Source organism: Schistocerca gregaria, chromosome X (genome assembly GCF_023897955.1).
Source record: "Schistocerca gregaria isolate iqSchGreg1 chromosome X, iqSchGreg1.2, whole genome shotgun sequence".
Taxonomy (NCBI): domain Eukaryota; kingdom Metazoa; phylum Arthropoda; class Insecta; order Orthoptera; family Acrididae; genus Schistocerca; species Schistocerca gregaria.
This window is the reverse complement of record NC_064931.1, coordinates 696,902,300-696,920,539: the sequence shown is the minus strand read 5'-3', so window position 1 is coordinate 696,920,539 and position 18,240 is coordinate 696,902,300. Positions and strand designations below refer to the sequence as shown.

Genomic DNA, 18,240 nt, shown 5'->3' with positions numbered 1-18,240 from the left:
AAGTGTAGCTTGTTTTGAAATAACCTTAAAGTGAATATTGCTCCCGATTGTGTTTATAATAATCATTGACCATGGAGTGAACAAAGTTGTACTGATTAAATAATGGTGCCTACATAAAAATGTGAGGTATATTACACCAAAGTTGGGAATACACTGGGAATAGTGGAGTCCACAATAAATACAATTTTGCCATTGTGAAACACAGACAAAATTATGAATTACTCTTGTTCCTCATAAAGATCTCCACATTACTTAAATGGTTATGTGCCTTAAGATAAGGGTGTTCGTAAGCTGTAAATCAATGGGGTAGTTATTGCTAAGTGCCTATTGTTGCATTCTAAATAATGGCAGATTATCCTATGTTTTTGGCCTGCCATAAAATGATGCACTGTTTTGCAATAATTGGCTGTTGTGATGTTATATGTCTTTGTGCTAACTCAAAGTATTAAGCTACCAAAGTTATACTGATAGTTTTTGTATTTTCATCTGTTCTTAAGTGACATTGTCTGAGGAACATTTTAAGATTACACAACTGGCTGATTATAAGTGACAGTTGTTAATTTTGGGAAGTAGTGCAGTTCGTTGCAGTTGACTCCTAAGCTGTGTTAAAAATGGGAGTTAAGTTCTCTTATGGCAATGTCTGGCAGGAACAAGACTCTGATCAAATTACAAATGTGATATAACTCACCACTAACAAAAAATCGTAAAAATTTAGTCACATTATCATATGCAGAAAAGGTTATAAAAAGTCAGCGTAAATACAAGTAGGTTCTCCTTCAGGCTTGTGCATCCATACAAAATCCTAACCCTCCAGTGAATTTCACCTGTAGTCAGTGTTTGTCATAGCCATCACCAGAGTCATGTTTGACCTTTCAAATTGATTTTCATACCAAATGTGAATCACTAAATTAGTGTGGATTGTTAAAAATGATCTTCAGTAACGTCTCCTCAAATTGAAAACAAACTAAATTATTTACCTACACTGTCGTGCATGGCATATCATGGCATGACATGAATTCATTGTTTGTTTTGATGTCATTATGAGATCAATGATTTGACAATAAGTCTCAGAACTTGCTTTTAAACCTTGGTCTGCCAGAAGTACAGGAGGACAAGTGAAGTGGTTTCTGCCACCATTAACAATGCAAGATAAGTGCTCTTGTTTTAATACACTTGAGCTTTATGACATTATAGGAATCATTCATATCAAGAATTATAAATAGAATTGCATCACAGTACATTCAGATTGTTGGTAAGGACTTTTATCTCTCCTTTGTGCAAATTGTATTTGTATTTTTCATGATTCATTTGATGGGACTCTCAACTGATACACTACCACTTTCTCTTAAGCTGTTCTGAAACTTGATTACAATGCTTCAGCACCATATTTATGTCATCTTATGGATCAATTTTTTTAACAATTCAAAATTTATTCCTGTAGGCCAGTGAGAGTCATGAAAGACTAAACTCACCATCGTGCTGGTCAAGGGAAGAGAAACGAAGTCCACATTATGATGACTATGAACATGACAGTGGCCCAAGCCATGGAGCAACAAAACGTCGACACCGTTCCAGTCCTCACAGGTACTGATATCAGAACCACAACTATATATACTAGCTTAGCGCCTGCTGCTTCGCTCACATAGACTGTGTGGCCTCCATAGATTTTTTTAAAATCAAATTTTGTATGTTACACCCATTGCTCATCTGTTAATCTACACACAGTGCAAATAGTATATCTATTCTATGCAACCTAAACTTCAAATAGGCTATTAAAGTTTAATAAAGCAATTCTTCCTACAAGATTTGGAATTTTTATAAAAAAAATTTTAATTTAAATACACATTGTACGTGTACAAATCAACAATCTAGAAACAGTGCACCTAGTCATCTCAAATGGATATTCCTGTATATGGAATTGCATTCGAACATGGTATCTATTTTGTCATCACTAATGATTAGTTTGTGGAGTATTTACAACAAAAATAATTTTACGACTATATATTAGGTTTATTGAAAATTTAATGTATTAATGAGCCATTTCTTTTTGTATGTGATTCTGACGGAACCAATTTGTCATGGTGACTGTTAAATAGCTTTCTTTGGTTTAGTTCGCAAATTGCAACACCTTCTAAACTTTTCACACTAAGGCCATTGCAGCAATGGTCTTTTGCAAATGTGTGTGTGTGACCAAAAAGTGATGCTGCTAACTAGAGTCAGTGGTGTTTGTTAATCTTGCCTTTTGATTTCTTGTGGTGACATTTTGATAGAAACTTTCATCTTCTGACACATATGTCTGTATTTTTAACTTGGTAGTCAAATACAAATTTTCATTTATTTAGCTTTAAAAATCCTTTCATAATGAAATATTTCCTTAAAATATCTTCCACTCCATTAGGTTGTCTGGTACAGCAACAATATTTAGGATATTTGAAGTAAAAATGGTCTTGGTTGCAATTTATTATTTCATTGACAACACATTTTGGCTTCATAGGGCATCTTCAGATTATCTTAAAATTTTCCATTTACAACATTGTAAAAACCATAAAATGGCCCAGTGCTAGATTGAAAAATGCATCAAATCACATGATTGTATTCAAACCTTATTCCACTGCTTCCATTAAACACACACAAACTTGAACCCGTTTATAATGTTTATTTGCTAGCAAGTAGAGTGGCTTTGTTAGATGAGGTTAGAGTCAGCATTCAGTAATAATCTTGGAACTTGTCCAATGTTTCAACAGCAAAGTGAACTTTGCATTTCTTTAATTTTTCACTACAGACTTTAACATGAATATTAGTATTAAATTCTGATTAAAGTTCAGTTTCCCTTAACTCAAAAAGTTTGTGGTTATATAGTCTTTTGGGACTGTAAGTCAATTCTGAAGCACTAAGTTTAAATTTATAGAATAATCAGAGTATTGTTTTGTATAGCCATCAAAATAAAATTACACTCAAGTTCAATGATAAATCTTCATTTGTAATAAAGCAAGTATTTTTAAGAAACTTTCTCATGCTTAGCATCACTTCTTCAGTCTTCAGTAGTAGCAACAAGAAGAAAATGTGTGTTCCTTTAAGACACTTACAAATAGTATACCAATGAAGAAATATATTGTCACGTAGAAGAAGGTGGAATTAGATGATTGACGAACGCTAACTTCACTTAACGAAGGTTTATTCAGCACTTACACATAAAAGAGCAAGGAGTGAACTGCCTCTGGCCAGTACACATACAGTATATATACAGCTACAGAGCATTCCAGTACAATGATTCTTGGCATTTGTGGATACTTCGAGAATGTACTCGAACCGAATATAGAAATAAAAAATTGTACAGTCCAGGTGAGTTTTGAACTCACGACCCTCCATGCGACAGTTTAGTATCATAACCACTACACCACAGTGCTACTCAGCTTCTTCTTTGCCAATATTAATATTTTGGGTTTGAATTTTTTTTTAAATGTAGAAGCTAGATAATTATGTGAAGAACTCAACTAATTCCTCGCAATTTTGATGTCATTTAGTATCTTACATCAGAATGTGTGTAAAGCCACAATTTGGTGAGCTGCACTCAAGGCACATAATCTCCCTATATTGCATCTAAAATATGTGCAGTAGTATAGTAGTATTTGGGCGGGAGGGGGGGGAGGGGGGGGGGGCAGCTGTATATCAGCACTCTAATGTCTACAGTTTGTAAGCAGCAACAAGATGGTGCATTTTCTTGCAAAAGCAACAGATCATCTGCAGGTAGTTGTAAGTGACCGCACAATGTTCATACAAAACATGACTGCGAATATTCTATTATAGGAATGATGAATCACCAACAAGTACAAAGACAGTAAATTCAACAATTTAACAAAATCTGTTCAGAATTTCAGGCGTTCTAGAATTTTCGGCTGGGGTCAGTGTTTTGCATTGTCAAGTGTAAACTTAATTGACAATAAGTAATGTTCAGCACAGCACTGTGCATTTTGTGTATGCATTTTCTGTGTTAATGGTGTTAGCACATCTTACAGTAAATCATAGACTGGTACTTGCTGAGAGTGACATCTACACTGCAATATTAGTTTTTGCTTTGAGGTACCTGGGTACATAACATTATCAAAATTTTTCATTTTCCATAGTAGAAATTTTCCTGTTCAGCAAACAAGTTTTGCTAAGTTTGGAAATGTGAGATGTACTTGGTTTGATATTTTCAGAAGCAGTCGAAGTAAGCTACGCGAAAGAAATGCAGCCTCCCCACCAAGTTTTGCTGGTTGTAGTGGAGTTGTTGTCACTTCACCAAAAGCAGGTCCATCTCAGTCTGCTGATGACCATGCTAATGGTTACAACAGTGGTGATGAGTATGGACCGTGTGATGACCAAGCCCTGAGTGAGACTGACTGGTTGGAGGTAAGACCTTGGGCATATACTGAGCTATAATATTCACTATCATGTATAAAGTTTTGTATGTCCTAATCTTGGGGTAGCCAGTGAAATTTCTATTATGAAGACCCTAAGAATAACTCTCAGTAACTAGAAATAGCCACACTTATAAATATTGTAAAAGTTATGTGGTTTTGATATCTCCAGAATTCCATAGTGGATGTAGTCAGAAGTATGTGGGCTCAGCCATTAGTATTATAAACACACTTTAGAATGTTAGCTATTTAAATTAATATCAGGCTAATTCCTTAACTCACCTGCTTCAGTTCCAGGGATACATTTCTCTCTGAATTATCAAAGCTTATCATGAGTGTAACTAAATTTGTCAAGAGTTAAAATTGTGTTGGAGGCAGGACTTCAAACTTGGCTGCCTTTCTTCCACAGACAGTGAACTATCATTTGCAGTTTCTGAATGCATCATATGGCTTGTGAACTAATATAATTTGCCCCGAGCATACATTTAGTGATAGGAATTATGTTTATCTCGAAACATGCCAATGAAGCCTTATTTCTGTCATTAAATTAGCATGCTTGAGTCAAACTATCTTATTGTATGTATTGTCACAACCATAGCCTTACTTCCATTTGAAATGGGTAAGTGTAATTAAGCCTTGTGGACACCCTCACTACTTGCCACTGTTTCCTCTCTATAATATCAAAGTTGAAACTTTTGAGTCATTACTCAGATAGCATAATTGGTAATATTCTGTTTGTGAAAGTACAGGGTCCAAGCTTCTCGTGATCCAACACACAGCTTTAATCAATTCTCTTTCTTCTTTTTACACAGAAATAGAGATTTCACTTTTACCAATTGCATGTACATTACCCGTCTTCGGGAACTAAAACAAAACTGACACTAAAATCATTAAATATAAAAAAATTTTTATTGTATATGATGTAAACACCTCAAAATTTGAGTATAGGTTCAGCAGTTGTTGGCAATATATACCAATTAACTTGATATTTCCTTCTTTCTTATTATTGTATACAAAGCCCTTGCACTGTTTTAAGTATATTTTTATTACTTTTATGGTACACACACTATCTGAATATGGAATAGATAACAAGTTGTTAGCACTTATTAATTTCTGTGAGGAATATTATAAATTATTTGATGTATTTTTAAAAAACAAAAGGTTGTGTATAAATGAAAGAACAGTAGAATAGAAAATGAAGAAAGTTTGAAACACTATTTGATGCTGTTATCCTGAAGATTTGCTAGGTTCTACAGCGATGTAATGAACTATACCATTTTTAATTTTACTTTATAAAACTTTGGAGTAGAACTGGCAAAAATTCAAAGATTTTAATGTATAAAATCATCTTCTGTAATTTTCAGAAAGAAATAAAAATAATTGTACAAGGCATGTCATTTACTTATATACATAGAAGGAATGTAGCTTTTTCCCAATCACAATTTTAACCTGGCGCAAATGATCATTTGCACATTGCTGTTCTGGTTGCTCTGGGTTTATTTATCAATTGCCATTTTTTATTTGTAGTTCACTGCCACAATTTGAGGGTACATATTGTCATTTTGTCATGTGGGAATCGTGAGGGGAGCTGTGGACACTAGAAAATGTCGTGCTAAGTGGAGAAAGCAGGACATTTCTGACGTATTCTTCTGTTTGAATTCCATTGAGGGGTGATAGCATTGCAGGCAGCCAGAAACATTTCCACCATGTGTACAGATAATGCCATTGGATGGAGCATGGCAAGAAAAATGGTTTTCTCGTTTTGAGAAGATTCTTTTTGGCATAATGACTCTTTGTGTTCAGGAAGTCCTTCAGGATTTGAAGAAGATTTTTTAAGTGCATTAATCCACAATGATCTACATCAGTGTACTGGAGAACTGTCAAATGTGATGAACTGTGATCATTCCACTATTATGCGATGTTTGCTTGCAATGGGAAAGATTCAAAGACTGGGTGCATGGGTACCACAGCCTCTAAGCCAAAATCACAGAAATCAGTGGGTGGCCATATGTGCATCTCTTCTTGCTCGTCATCAATTGGCTCATGAACAACACTGACCATTCCTATCCTGTATCATATCTTTATGGTAGCATAAGTAAAATGAAAGTATGGTTGAGCCCAAACAAAGGAGCAACTCCCTGTACAGGGACTTCACACATCCGCAAAAGATAATGTTACACATCTGGTGGAACAGCGACAGGGTGGTGTACTACAAACTGCTTCCCTGAGGTGTAATCATCACTGCTGACATTCATTGTCAACAATTGAAACATATTTCAGATACAATTCGAGAACAATGCACAAGAAGACTGTGTGAAATGATGCTGTTCCACAATAAGGCCTGCCAGCATTCTGCTAGACCGACTAAAAATGCTATACAGGAGCTGGGTTGGGAAGTCACTCCATAACCACCTTATTCAACTGAACTTGTTCCCTCTAGAGTTTCACCTTTTCCACGCTATTGAACAACCACCAAAGAAACTTCTGAACTTGTGCCCTCAGAGTTTCACCTTTTCCACGCTATTGAACAACCACCAAAGAAACTTCCTGGGAGATTAAAAGTGTGTGCTGGACTCAGACTCGAACTCAGGACCTTTGGCTTTCGTTGGCAGGTGCTTTACAGATAGAGGTATTGGTGGAAGTAAACCTTTGAAGAAGGGTCATGAGCCCTGCTTCAGATGCTCAGTCGGTAGACCACTTGCTCATGATAGGCAAAGTCCCGAGTCTGAGTCTCCATCTGGCATGCAGTTTTAATCTGTCAGGAAGTTTCATATCAGTGTACACTCCACTACAGAGAAAAAAATTTCATTCTGAAACCTTCAAGGAACTCACATTCCAGATGAAAATGGGTTTTGAATATGGCTCAAAGAGTTCACCACCTCAAAACCATGCAGTTTCTACAGTCGTAGTATCAAAAAGTTACACCAGCATTGGGAGACTGTTGTAAATAGTGAAAGAGTGTGTGTTATTGATGACTGAAGTGTGTGTTACTTGTATCTGTGGTATTTATTAAACTAATGGAAAAACACTGTGAACTTATGGGCCAACCAAATATATAATATCTGTAATACACAGGGTGTTCCATACCTCAAGGGTCAAAATTAAACGTGTATCAGAAGTGTGTTCAGATCATGAGCACGTGGACAGAAGTGAATATTATTTTTTTTACGTAAGCAACTTACACCTCATATAACTTGAGCTCATCAAGAGTGGTTACCATCAGTCTTAATGCATATATTATAATGCATGCATTGACAGACCTAAGCTCTACTGACTCCCAATGCTTGCACACATTGTTAGTGCTGAGTTTGTAATTACTGCTCCACACTATATTTTTTTAATGTGGGTGTTTCAGGGGCAAGTTGACATGTACTTATTGATCAGATTTCTCCCATGTGATCTCAAATTCTCCTGTGTGAAAAAACCTTAGCCAGATTTCTTTGGCTATAACATCCTAATTTTTTGCCCATTTCTGATCATGGTGATGAATTTCTTTCACTTAGTATCACGTCCATCACAAAACTTAAATCTGTACATTTGTTTGGCATTCTGGGTGCTACCACCTGCTGTACCATCTGTTAACCACATAGGCGAAGTTCCGCTAATGAGCAGTGCTCCTCTATGGACATAGACTGATGAGGAAAAATATTACAACACCAAGGAGGAGTTGTATGACAAACAAATGTTGTTACGTATGTTTCTACATGATGTCTATTTAAATTTCACACCAGTCGCGCAAGAGTAGCCTTAGTACTGTCACTATAAGGATGCAACTCAGATTTGCTTTAAATATACACTGTAATAGTTGTGAGCATCAGTTACCTTTGTAATTAGATGTGGTGAGCTGATGTTAGTCAAGAATATCTTTAACGGACAAAGACGTCATTATCATCTCCTCGCCGAGTTTGAACGAGGTCAAGTAATAGGGCTACAAGAAGCTGGATGTTCCTTCTGTGATATTGCAGAATAATTTGGCAGGATTGTAGCCACTGTACACGATTGCTGGCAGCAGTGGGTATGAGACCATACAGTTGTAGAAAGAGCAGACTTCAAATGGCCACATGGAACTACCAAAAGTGAACACCATCGTGTTCAGAGTATGGCTCTGGTGCATCCTGTTGCATCTGCAAAGCAATTTCAGCAGCTGTTGGCACCACAGTGATACAACGAACTGTTAAAAATCAGTTACTTCAAGGACAGCTCCCAGCCAGATGCCTTGCAGCATGCATTCCACTGACCCCAAACCACAGCCATTTGTGACTTCAGTGGTGTCAAGTGAGAGTTCATTGGAGGGCAGAATGAAAGTCTTTTGCATTTTAGGATGAAAGGTGATTCTGCTCTGTGCCAGTAATGGCCTTGCGTTGGTTAGGAGGCAGCCAGTTGTGGGTGTGAAAAGAACCTGTCTGCTTGCTAGACACACTTTACCTACACCTACACCTGCAGCTTTGATTTGGAGTGTGATCTCCTATGACAGCAGGAGCACTCCTGTAGTTATCCCATGCACTTTGACTGCAAGTGTGTGCATCAGTCTGGTGATTTGACCTCTTGTCGCAATTCATCAAGGGCATTCCACAAGTTGTTTTCCAACAGGATAATGGTCACCCACATACCACTGATGTAACCCAACATGCTCTACAGTGTGTTGACATGTTCCCTTGGCCTACTTGATCACAAGATCTGTCTCCAATTTAGCACATGTGGGGCACATTGGACAAAAACTCCAACATCACCCACAACCAGCAATAACGCTGCCTGTATTGACTGACCGAGTGCAGTATGCGTGGAATTCAATCCCACAGACTGACATCTGATTCCTGTACAACACAATGCATGCATGTCTGTATGCTGGCATTCAACATTTTAGCAGCTGCGCTGGTTATTGGTGTGCCAGCATTTCACATTGTAATGGCTTATCTTGCACATAGATTAACGTGTGATCTTGCAGTGTTAATCACTTAAATATGTCACCTAGACAAATGTATTCCTAAAATTTCATTACTGTGCATTAATTTTTTTTGTTACAATTTTTTTCAGTCATTTCATTACAGAAAACTGTGTGTTGCTTTCCAAGGTTGTGCCACCAACGTCAGTGCATAAACCTAAGCTCTATACAAATGTGTAACCCCAGATGCATAGCTCATGCAAGACATCACGTCATCTGAAATACTCATTTCCGACTATTGGTTCCTCATATCTCAATCAGTTTGTGATGCTTTACTGTCTGTATGATTTTTGACTCCAATGGCATGACAAATCCTATATTTTCATACGAAAATACAATTGAAGTTCCTCTTGTCATTTCTACACACCTAAACAGTTAACTTGTTCACATATTTGTTATCTGTTTAAACTGCTTTGAGATAGATTAATAAATCATTTACTCAATGGTATAACATAATTACAGCGTGACCGTTGGTTTGAAAAAATTATCAAGAGGAAAGGCTTCATCATCAAGAAAATGGAAGAAGATGGAGCATGTTTGTTTCGTGCAGTAGCTGACCAAGTTTATGGTGACCAAGACATGCATGCAGTCGTGAGAAATCACTGTATGGATTACATTGTGAGTTGCTGATTCTTTGTTTTGTATCATACATCACTATGTTTTAGTTTTTGAGAATATCATAAAGTCCATTTGCCACATGTGTAAGCCAGAGCTTTACATCTGTTGGCAACAGTTTTATGTCATCTTGCTGGGCAGGGAATGACTTTCAGCCTTCTATATCCATGTATGTGAATGCTGGAAATTTTCACTATTTCAGTCTAAACAGAGTACACAACTGTGCAGAACACACACACAATTCAAATCTTGGAATGTGAGTGTAACTGTTAAGTTTCCATGCGGTGACTACAGTTGTCAACAAAGGACCGTGATGGGACCGTGCTATAATTGTCAGAACAGGACTGTGACAGCAGCAGAGTTATAAAGGCATATGAAGCTTGCTTCAGAGACAGCTTTGAGGAGTACAAGCAACTGAAAGACTTGTACGACAGGGATAAGGATATGACATAAAAATAACCAATACATGTTTACTGTTGTACCTGACGAAAATGCAGTCGTCCTCACAACAGTGGGTTCGTTACTTGTTCCTAGAGGAGGAGTGGAAAGTAGAACATGTAAAATATTAGTTCACGTTATTCTAATGTAAGTATGAAGATGTACTTATGTTCATATAATCCATTTTCACTGGAATGTTCTGAGTATTTACAAAAAGTATTGTTTGATACACACATTTACAAGGCTCTTCATTTGGAGTACATAGACATAATGTTCACAATTAAAGTTTAAAATGAGACATAAAATTCACTAGTGCCCTACATGATGATGCCATCATCTTAATTGTTGATCATGAACTGGGGGTATGTGTTGTTCTGCTCAGCCGTATTTCAGTGTCTCTGTGCGTCTGCGAAATTGAGATAGGGTGTGGCTTTGCCGATTTAGTTACAGTACTGTGTTCTTTGAACAATGCCACATTTATGAGTTTTAATTTTTTTATTAATAAAGTAAATGAATGAGTGATGTGTAGGGTTATTAAAGGAGGTAACAGATCCAATGTGATTTGTAATAGAATAGGGGTCATGTGATGTTGAACGGCCTCCTTGTCAGACTGCAGTTATTTTTTTTTACCGTAATCAGGAAGCATGTAATCTAGAATGTATGTAATCTAGAATGTATTTAAAGTTTGGTAACACCAAAAATTACACCCTATAAGTAATATTGTAACTATTCAACTGACCAAAGAAAAGTTGCAACATTGAAAATATATTAGCGCGTTGAAGGTACCAAATCAATTACAGATTGATTATAGCTGAGCATCAACAAGTATGAAATTAAATAGATACATCAAACGAAAGTTTAAATTGACAACTACAAAACGTGAAGCTTCTCGCTGCATTGAATCATTTACAACAGACACCTGAAAGGTGAATCCTTTGACCAAAATTTACGTGATTGCACAAGTGAGTTAATTAAGTTCAGTTAACTGAATAGAAATATTGTAAAAACAACCCATGACAACAAAATAATATCAAATGACCAAACAGACACAATAATAAAACAGTTTTGTTTGTAAGTCACAAAAGTAAACAATTCATAAGACAATTACAAAGTAATACTTTTAATTAAAATAAAACAATCCCAAGTGAGAGTAAAAAATTACAGTTCATCACAGTAGAAATATAAGTTGTCATTAATTTATGCACTGGAACATGGACAGGGCACATAGAGAGCTGGGGTGGCTGTATGTCTTCTGCTATATAAATTGCGTGTGAAACATCAGTATATAGTCACGCTCAGTATTGGAATAGCAAGCAGGGTGGGAGTCACTGCAGGAACAGTTATATTAAGGAGAATATGGTAGAATGCTGTAATATGGTGGCAGCTCAATACCATGAGTTAATATGGGTAGTGGTTATTGTTGACAACCAGAATACAATAATAATTGAATCCTTTTACTTACCTACCAACTCAGGTGATAAAATTGCTGAAAGAATCAAAGAAAACTTGAGTCTAATTTCAAACACATATCTGACTAATTTTATAAGTTGTTGACAGCTTTTAATTTTCCCACGATATGTTTGAGAAAATACATGTGAAATTGGCAGAAATACATGTTAAATACATGTTAAAATCCGAAGGTATGCATAAAAAATCATCTGAAATTATGCCAAACGCTTTCTCGGAACACTATTTTGAGCAATTATTTCAAGAGTCCGCTCGAATAGTAAACAGTTGTGAAATCACACTTCCTGAGCTAATAATGCACATCAAACTGGATACAGTGATTAATGAATACAGGGTTGTTATAGTGAGACTCAATACCACAACTCCCAAATCCACCAAAAATGAATGAAAAAGATATCTATTCAAAACAGTGGATAAAAATTTGGTTGATGCCTTACTGATAGACAATCTTGACTCCTTCCAAATTAACAATGTAAGTGTAGGCCAGATGTGACTTGAATTCAAAGAAATAGTATCAGAAACAATTGAGAGATTTATAACAAATAAATTAACAAAGGACACAGAGATGATTCCCATGACATACAACACAGGTCAGAACACTGATGCAGAAACAACGAAAAAAAAAGCATGTCAAATTTAAATGAATGCAAGAACCTCAAGATTGGCAATCTTTTACAGCAGCTTGAAATTTAGCATAGACATAAATATGAAATGCTATAAATATGAAATGCTTAAGATAGTTTCCACAATGAAACTTTCGTCTCAAAATCTGGAAGTGGAAACCCAAAGATATTCTGGTTGTATGTATAGTATGCTACCCACAAGACACAATCAATGCCTTCTGTGTCCGATAGCAGTGGAAATACTATTAATGACAGACCTGCTAAAGCAGAATTACTACACACAGCTTTCCAAAATTCCCTCACCAAAGACACAGTTGTAAATATTCCAGAACTCGAATCAAGAGCAGCTGCCAAGTTATCCTCGGAGTAGTGAAGCAGTTTAAATCACTTTACGAAAGCAAGTATTCTGGCCCAGATTGTATACCAGTTAGGTTCCTTTGAGAGTAGGCTGATGCAATAGCCCTGTACTTAACAATTGTATACAACCACTCAGTTGACGAAATAACTGTGCCCAAAGACTGGAAAAATGCATAGGTAACACCACTGTTCAAGGAAGGCAATAGGAGTAATCCACTAAATTACAAGCTCATATCATTAACGTAGATACAAAGAGGATATTGGAACACAAATTGTATTCAAACATAATGAATTACATCAGAGAGAATGGTCTTTTGACACAGTCAACACGGATTTAGAAAACATAATTCTTGTGGAACACAACTAGCTCTATACTCAGACGAAGCGTTGAGTGCTATCGACAAAGGATTTGAAAATGATTCCATATTTCTAGACTTATGGAAGGCTTTTCACACTACAGTGGCTTGCAATCAAGTTGCATGCTTGTGAAATATTGTCTCAGATATCCAACTGATTTGTGATTTCGTTCAGAGAGGTCACAGTTCTTAGTAATTGGTGGGAAGTGATTGAGTAAAACAGAAGTTATTTCTGGCATTCCCCAAGATAATGTTACAGGCCCTCTGTTGTTCATTATCTCTAAAAATGATTTAAGACACAATCTGAGCAGGTGATGCTGTCATTTATCATCTAGTCAAGTAATAATACAATCAAAACTAATTGCAAACCAATTTAGATAGCTATCTGTATGGTATGACAATTGACAGTTGACCCTAAATAATGAAAAATGTGAGGTCAACCACTTGAGTGCAAAAAGGAATCCACTGAACTTTGGTTACACAATAAATAAGTTGAATCTAAAGTCTGTTAATTCTACTAAATGTCTAGGAATTACAACTATAGTCAACTTAATTTGGAAAGAACACACACAAAATGTGTTAGGAGGCAAACCAAAGACTGCAATTTATTGGCAGAACATTTAGAAGATTCAGCATATCTACAAAAGGTACTGCCTACACTACACTTGTCCATTCTCTTTTGGAGTATTGCTCCACTGTGTGGGATCCTTATCAGATAGGATTAACAGAGTACATAGAGAAAGTTCAGAAAAGGGCAGCACATTTTGTATTATTAAAAAATAGGAGAGAGTGTCATGGAAATGATACAGAATGTGGAGTGGACATAATTAAAACAGACATTTTCATTGTGCTGGGAGCTTCTAACAAAGTTTGTCACCGACTTCATCCTCTGAATGTGAAAATATTTTGTTGACACCAACTGACATAGAGAGTAATGATCATCATAAGCAAACAAGGGAAATAAGAGCTCACACAGAAAGATTTTGTTTTTTATGCATCCTGTTCAAGAGTGGAATAACAGAGAATTATTGTTAAGGTGATTCGATGAACCCTCAGCCAGGCACTCCAGTGTGATTTTCAGAGTAGCCATTTAGATGTAGATGTAGTGCAATTTGTTCATGCCCCTGTGCCAGCAACTACTCCAAGGACTTGAACAATTCATCTTGTTAGTCTCTGGAAGAGATTAGAAGGCAGCATGTGTACTGAGAGAGAAGTCAAATTTCCGAATGAATTGTGTGTACAGGAGCAAAGCCAGAAGTAAAACAAAATCCCAACTTGGTACGCATACTACTTCCTGTGTGGAAAGAAATACTGTGAAGGAAAGAACCAACAACCTCCTGTTGTGCTAGGTATGATGACCTGGAAAGAGAAAAGGAGGGGGGGGGGGGGAGGAGGAATATAGAGAGAGGGGAGAGGAGTAGGCAGACAGGTGGGAGTTGAGAGGAGGTTGGGGAGGCAGGATTGGGTGGCAGATGTGTAAAGGGGGAGGGGGCTGAAGAGGAGTAGAGTAGTCAGCATGAAAATTTCATCTTCAACACTGACAGTGTTGAGTATGAGTGGACAAAGGTCAACAGTATTGTGTAACAGGTCTCAAAGAAGGTATGTGCCGAGCAAACTTGATGGATAGAAATGACCCACTGTGGCTTGACAGCCATGTTAGAAAGCTGATACAAAACTAGAGAGAGCTTCACTGTGAATTTAAATGTAGCCAAATCCACACAGATAAACAAAAATTGAACAAAACCAAAATTAGCATCAGGGCAGGTCTTGTGTGCTGTGTTCGGCATATTCAAAAGGAATATTATCCACTGACTTGACAGGAAAGCTTAAGAAGTCTTGGTCTTACGTTCCAGTAAACAGATAGAAGCCATCTGTCCAGACATGCTGCGACTGTAATGGCTCCGAAAAGGGAGGATGATAGAGAGAGGGCCACAATACTAAACATCTTTTTCCAAAACTGCTTCACAGAGGAATACTGTACTGTAGTTCCTCCTCTAAATCTTTGCACAAATGTCAAAATGACATATATCAAAATTGTAACCTTGTGATAGAAAAGCAACTGAAACCACTCAGTTGAAGAAAGGCCACTGGACCTGCTGTGGTACCAGTCGCGATTCTACGTAGAGTATGAGAAGAGTTAGATATCTTCTAACAGCAGTGTACCATAGGTGGCTGGAGGAGTGAAGCATTTCTGGTGACTGGTAAACAGCCCAGGTCATTCCTGTATTCCAAAAAGGTCATTGAACAGAAGCTCCAAACTATAGACGCATATATCTGTGGTATCAGTCTGCTGTAGAATTTTGGAACATGTTGTATAAACATATTATGACATTTATAGAGAAAAATCTCCTCTGTAGAAATTAACAACAGTTCGAAAAACAACAGGTGTGTGAAATCTAGTTCATCCTGTATGTCCACTTGACCCAGAAAGCAGTAGATGCCAGCACCCAGGTCAATGCTCTGTTCCTTGACTTCCGGAAAGTATTAGATGCAGCTCCAGAATGCCACCTAATGAACAAAAGTAAGAGATTATGAAACATCAGACCAGCTGAGAGACTGAATTGAAGAGTTTGAAGCAAACAGAACTTTTTTAGTGCACGACTCACCACACGCTATTAGATGCCGAATGGCAACTTCTGTGAATAGTGGGAAAGTGTTGCTGTGGGTAGTCCACTTAGTCCGGTAGTGGCCAACATTTTGAAACACATGCTGGACTTGCCACCTTGTAAACCTAAGGTGTAGCACAGATGTCATGAGACCTATGTGAGCCATGGTGGGGAACAGCTCAGTGACTTCCTAAGACATCTGACCAGGCTACATGCCAACATAAAATTGACTGTGGAGGTAGAAAAGGATGAACAGATACACTTTCTTGATATTCTGGTTACAAGGTATGGTGAAAACCTGAGGCACATTGTGTATCAAAAATTGACACACAAGGACCGATGCTTGCACAAACAGTCAAATCACTATGCGAACCAGAAAAAAGGGATGCTTAATATACTCGTAACGCACCCAAGGTGAACACATGAGCCGCAGCACCTTAGACGCGAGATGCAGCATTTGGAAAGTGTTCTGAGGAGCAGTGGGTACTTCATCAGCTACATAAGAAGTATCACAGATACAAACTCTTGTCAAGGAGACACATTTGAAGAAGAAATGTTGGGTATGGCCTTACTGCCATACATTGCCAGAGTGATGGACAGAATCACCCATGTCTTGTGTAAACATGGCATAAAAACTATTTATAAACTGACAAAGGTGATCAAAGTGTTTCTCTCATTGGTGAAGGACCAAAGGGACCTACTTGCAATGTCGGGAATGTATCACATACCATGTACATGTGAAAAGTCTATGTTGGAATGATTGGACAATCAGTCAACACTAGGATCACTGAACATCTGCTAGTTCCATGAAGCTATAGAAATCCATAAATGTGACAATAGTTTCAACAGGAAAGTGGAAAGCCTGAGGGTGAACGGATCCTGGATTTGTGTGCTTCAGCAAATGGCCATTGTAGGTAACAAGGAGAGAATCACTTCAGTAATTACCACAAAAAATCCCTGGAGCTTTGGTGTAACAGGTACATACATCCAACAGCCATGAGCTTGACTCCAGTGTGTCACCAGCAATGAAGGTTGAAGCTTTGACAAAGTCAGCCACTTGTGCTGGCAAAATATCAAAAATCGTCAAATGAGCATTGGCCAAGGAACCTGAGACAGAAGCCAACAGGCAATTTTTTCAACAAGTGACTACGAAAGCCGTAACAATTTTGTAAAAAACAGAGCCTATCATTCTCAACTGAGAAAAATCATAAGGCATAAATGTACCCCATAGTGGTGTTATAGGACCATTATTTTCCAAAATATACGCTGTCCAGTCTCATTATTGTGCCCACTTCTCAAAAGCCTGAATAACTACCTTTTGCAGCACAGACCACTGCGAGACATGCAGGAAGTGTGTTAGTGAGGTTCTGGAAGGTACCAACAAGGATACAGACTCCAATGCTTTGGCCAGTTGTGCTAGGTTTTCCTGTTGAAGAGCTGTGGTGAGAACAGCCTGATCGAGGTGGTCCCACAGATTTTCGACTGGCTTTAAATTCAGGAAGTTTAGTGGGCAGGGGAGTACAGTAAACTCCCCCTGATGCTCTATGAACCACGCATGTATACTGCGAGCTGTGTGACACATTGAATTGCCCTGCTGGTAGACACCAGTGTGCTGAGGAAAATCAAAGTGCATGTGGGAGTGGACATGGTCCCCAAGGATAGGTGCATACTTCGGTTGATCCACTGTGCCTTCCAAAATGAGAAGATTGCCAAGGGAATGACACAAAAACATTCCAAAGATCATTATGCCTCCTCATCTGGCCTGGACCCTTTCGACAATTTTTGTAGAGTGTTTGCTTTCAGATGCTGATGGAGCATGAAACGTGATTCATCTCAAAAGATCCTTCTGTTGCCATTTGGTGGACATCCAGTAGCAGTATTGGTGAGCAAATTCCACCCTTCATCATTGATGAATAGCAGTAAGCACGGGTGCATGAACCGTGCGCCTACTGCAAAGGCCCACACACACTGAATGGTCATTGAGGAGACACTGTGGTAACCCCTCAGTTCATCTGAGCAGTCAGTTGCTCGTCAGTTGCACGTCTCTTTGCCCCTGCAAATCTCTAAGCCGTTGTTCATCCCTGTCACGTATGGCCCACGGTGCATCATAGTTGCGGCAGTGCCAGTTTAGGATAGCAGCGTTTCACTGTGCACAGAATACTTTAATTATGGCAGCTCATGAACAGTTTACAAACTTCTTCATGCTTCTGACAAAATTAGCTGCAAATTATTTATTTCTTGTTGGTTACATAGGTTCATAACAAGCTTCTTTTGGCATATGTGCGATTTTCAAATATACCTGTTGACATTACATTTATATATTGTTTTATTCTATGTCTATGTATAGTACTATTAGATTTTTTTAATATAACACTAGTATCAAGGAGGAGTGATGCACATAAATCATCTTCCCACCCGTGGGCTCACCTCTTCGTG

General features: G+C 37.8%; 1 protein-coding gene across 2 annotated transcripts in view; it reads left to right on the top strand.

Moving 5' to 3' along the window:
- The window catches only part of LOC126297599 (OTU domain-containing protein 5-like), a 97,628-nt gene that overhangs the window by 51,767 nt on the left and 27,621 nt on the right, over window positions 1-18,240 (top strand). The window contains exons 2-4 of one of the 2 annotated variants that reach the window (XM_049988580.1): window positions 1,442-1,584; window positions 4,200-4,392; window positions 9,805-9,960. In XM_049988580.1, coding sequence (XP_049844537.1) covers window positions 1,442-1,584; window positions 4,200-4,392; window positions 9,805-9,960 — 492 coding nt within the window. The remainder of the gene's footprint in view (window positions 1-1,441; window positions 1,585-4,199; window positions 4,393-9,804; window positions 9,961-18,240) is intronic. The other variant, XM_049988581.1, reaches the window with a different exon arrangement.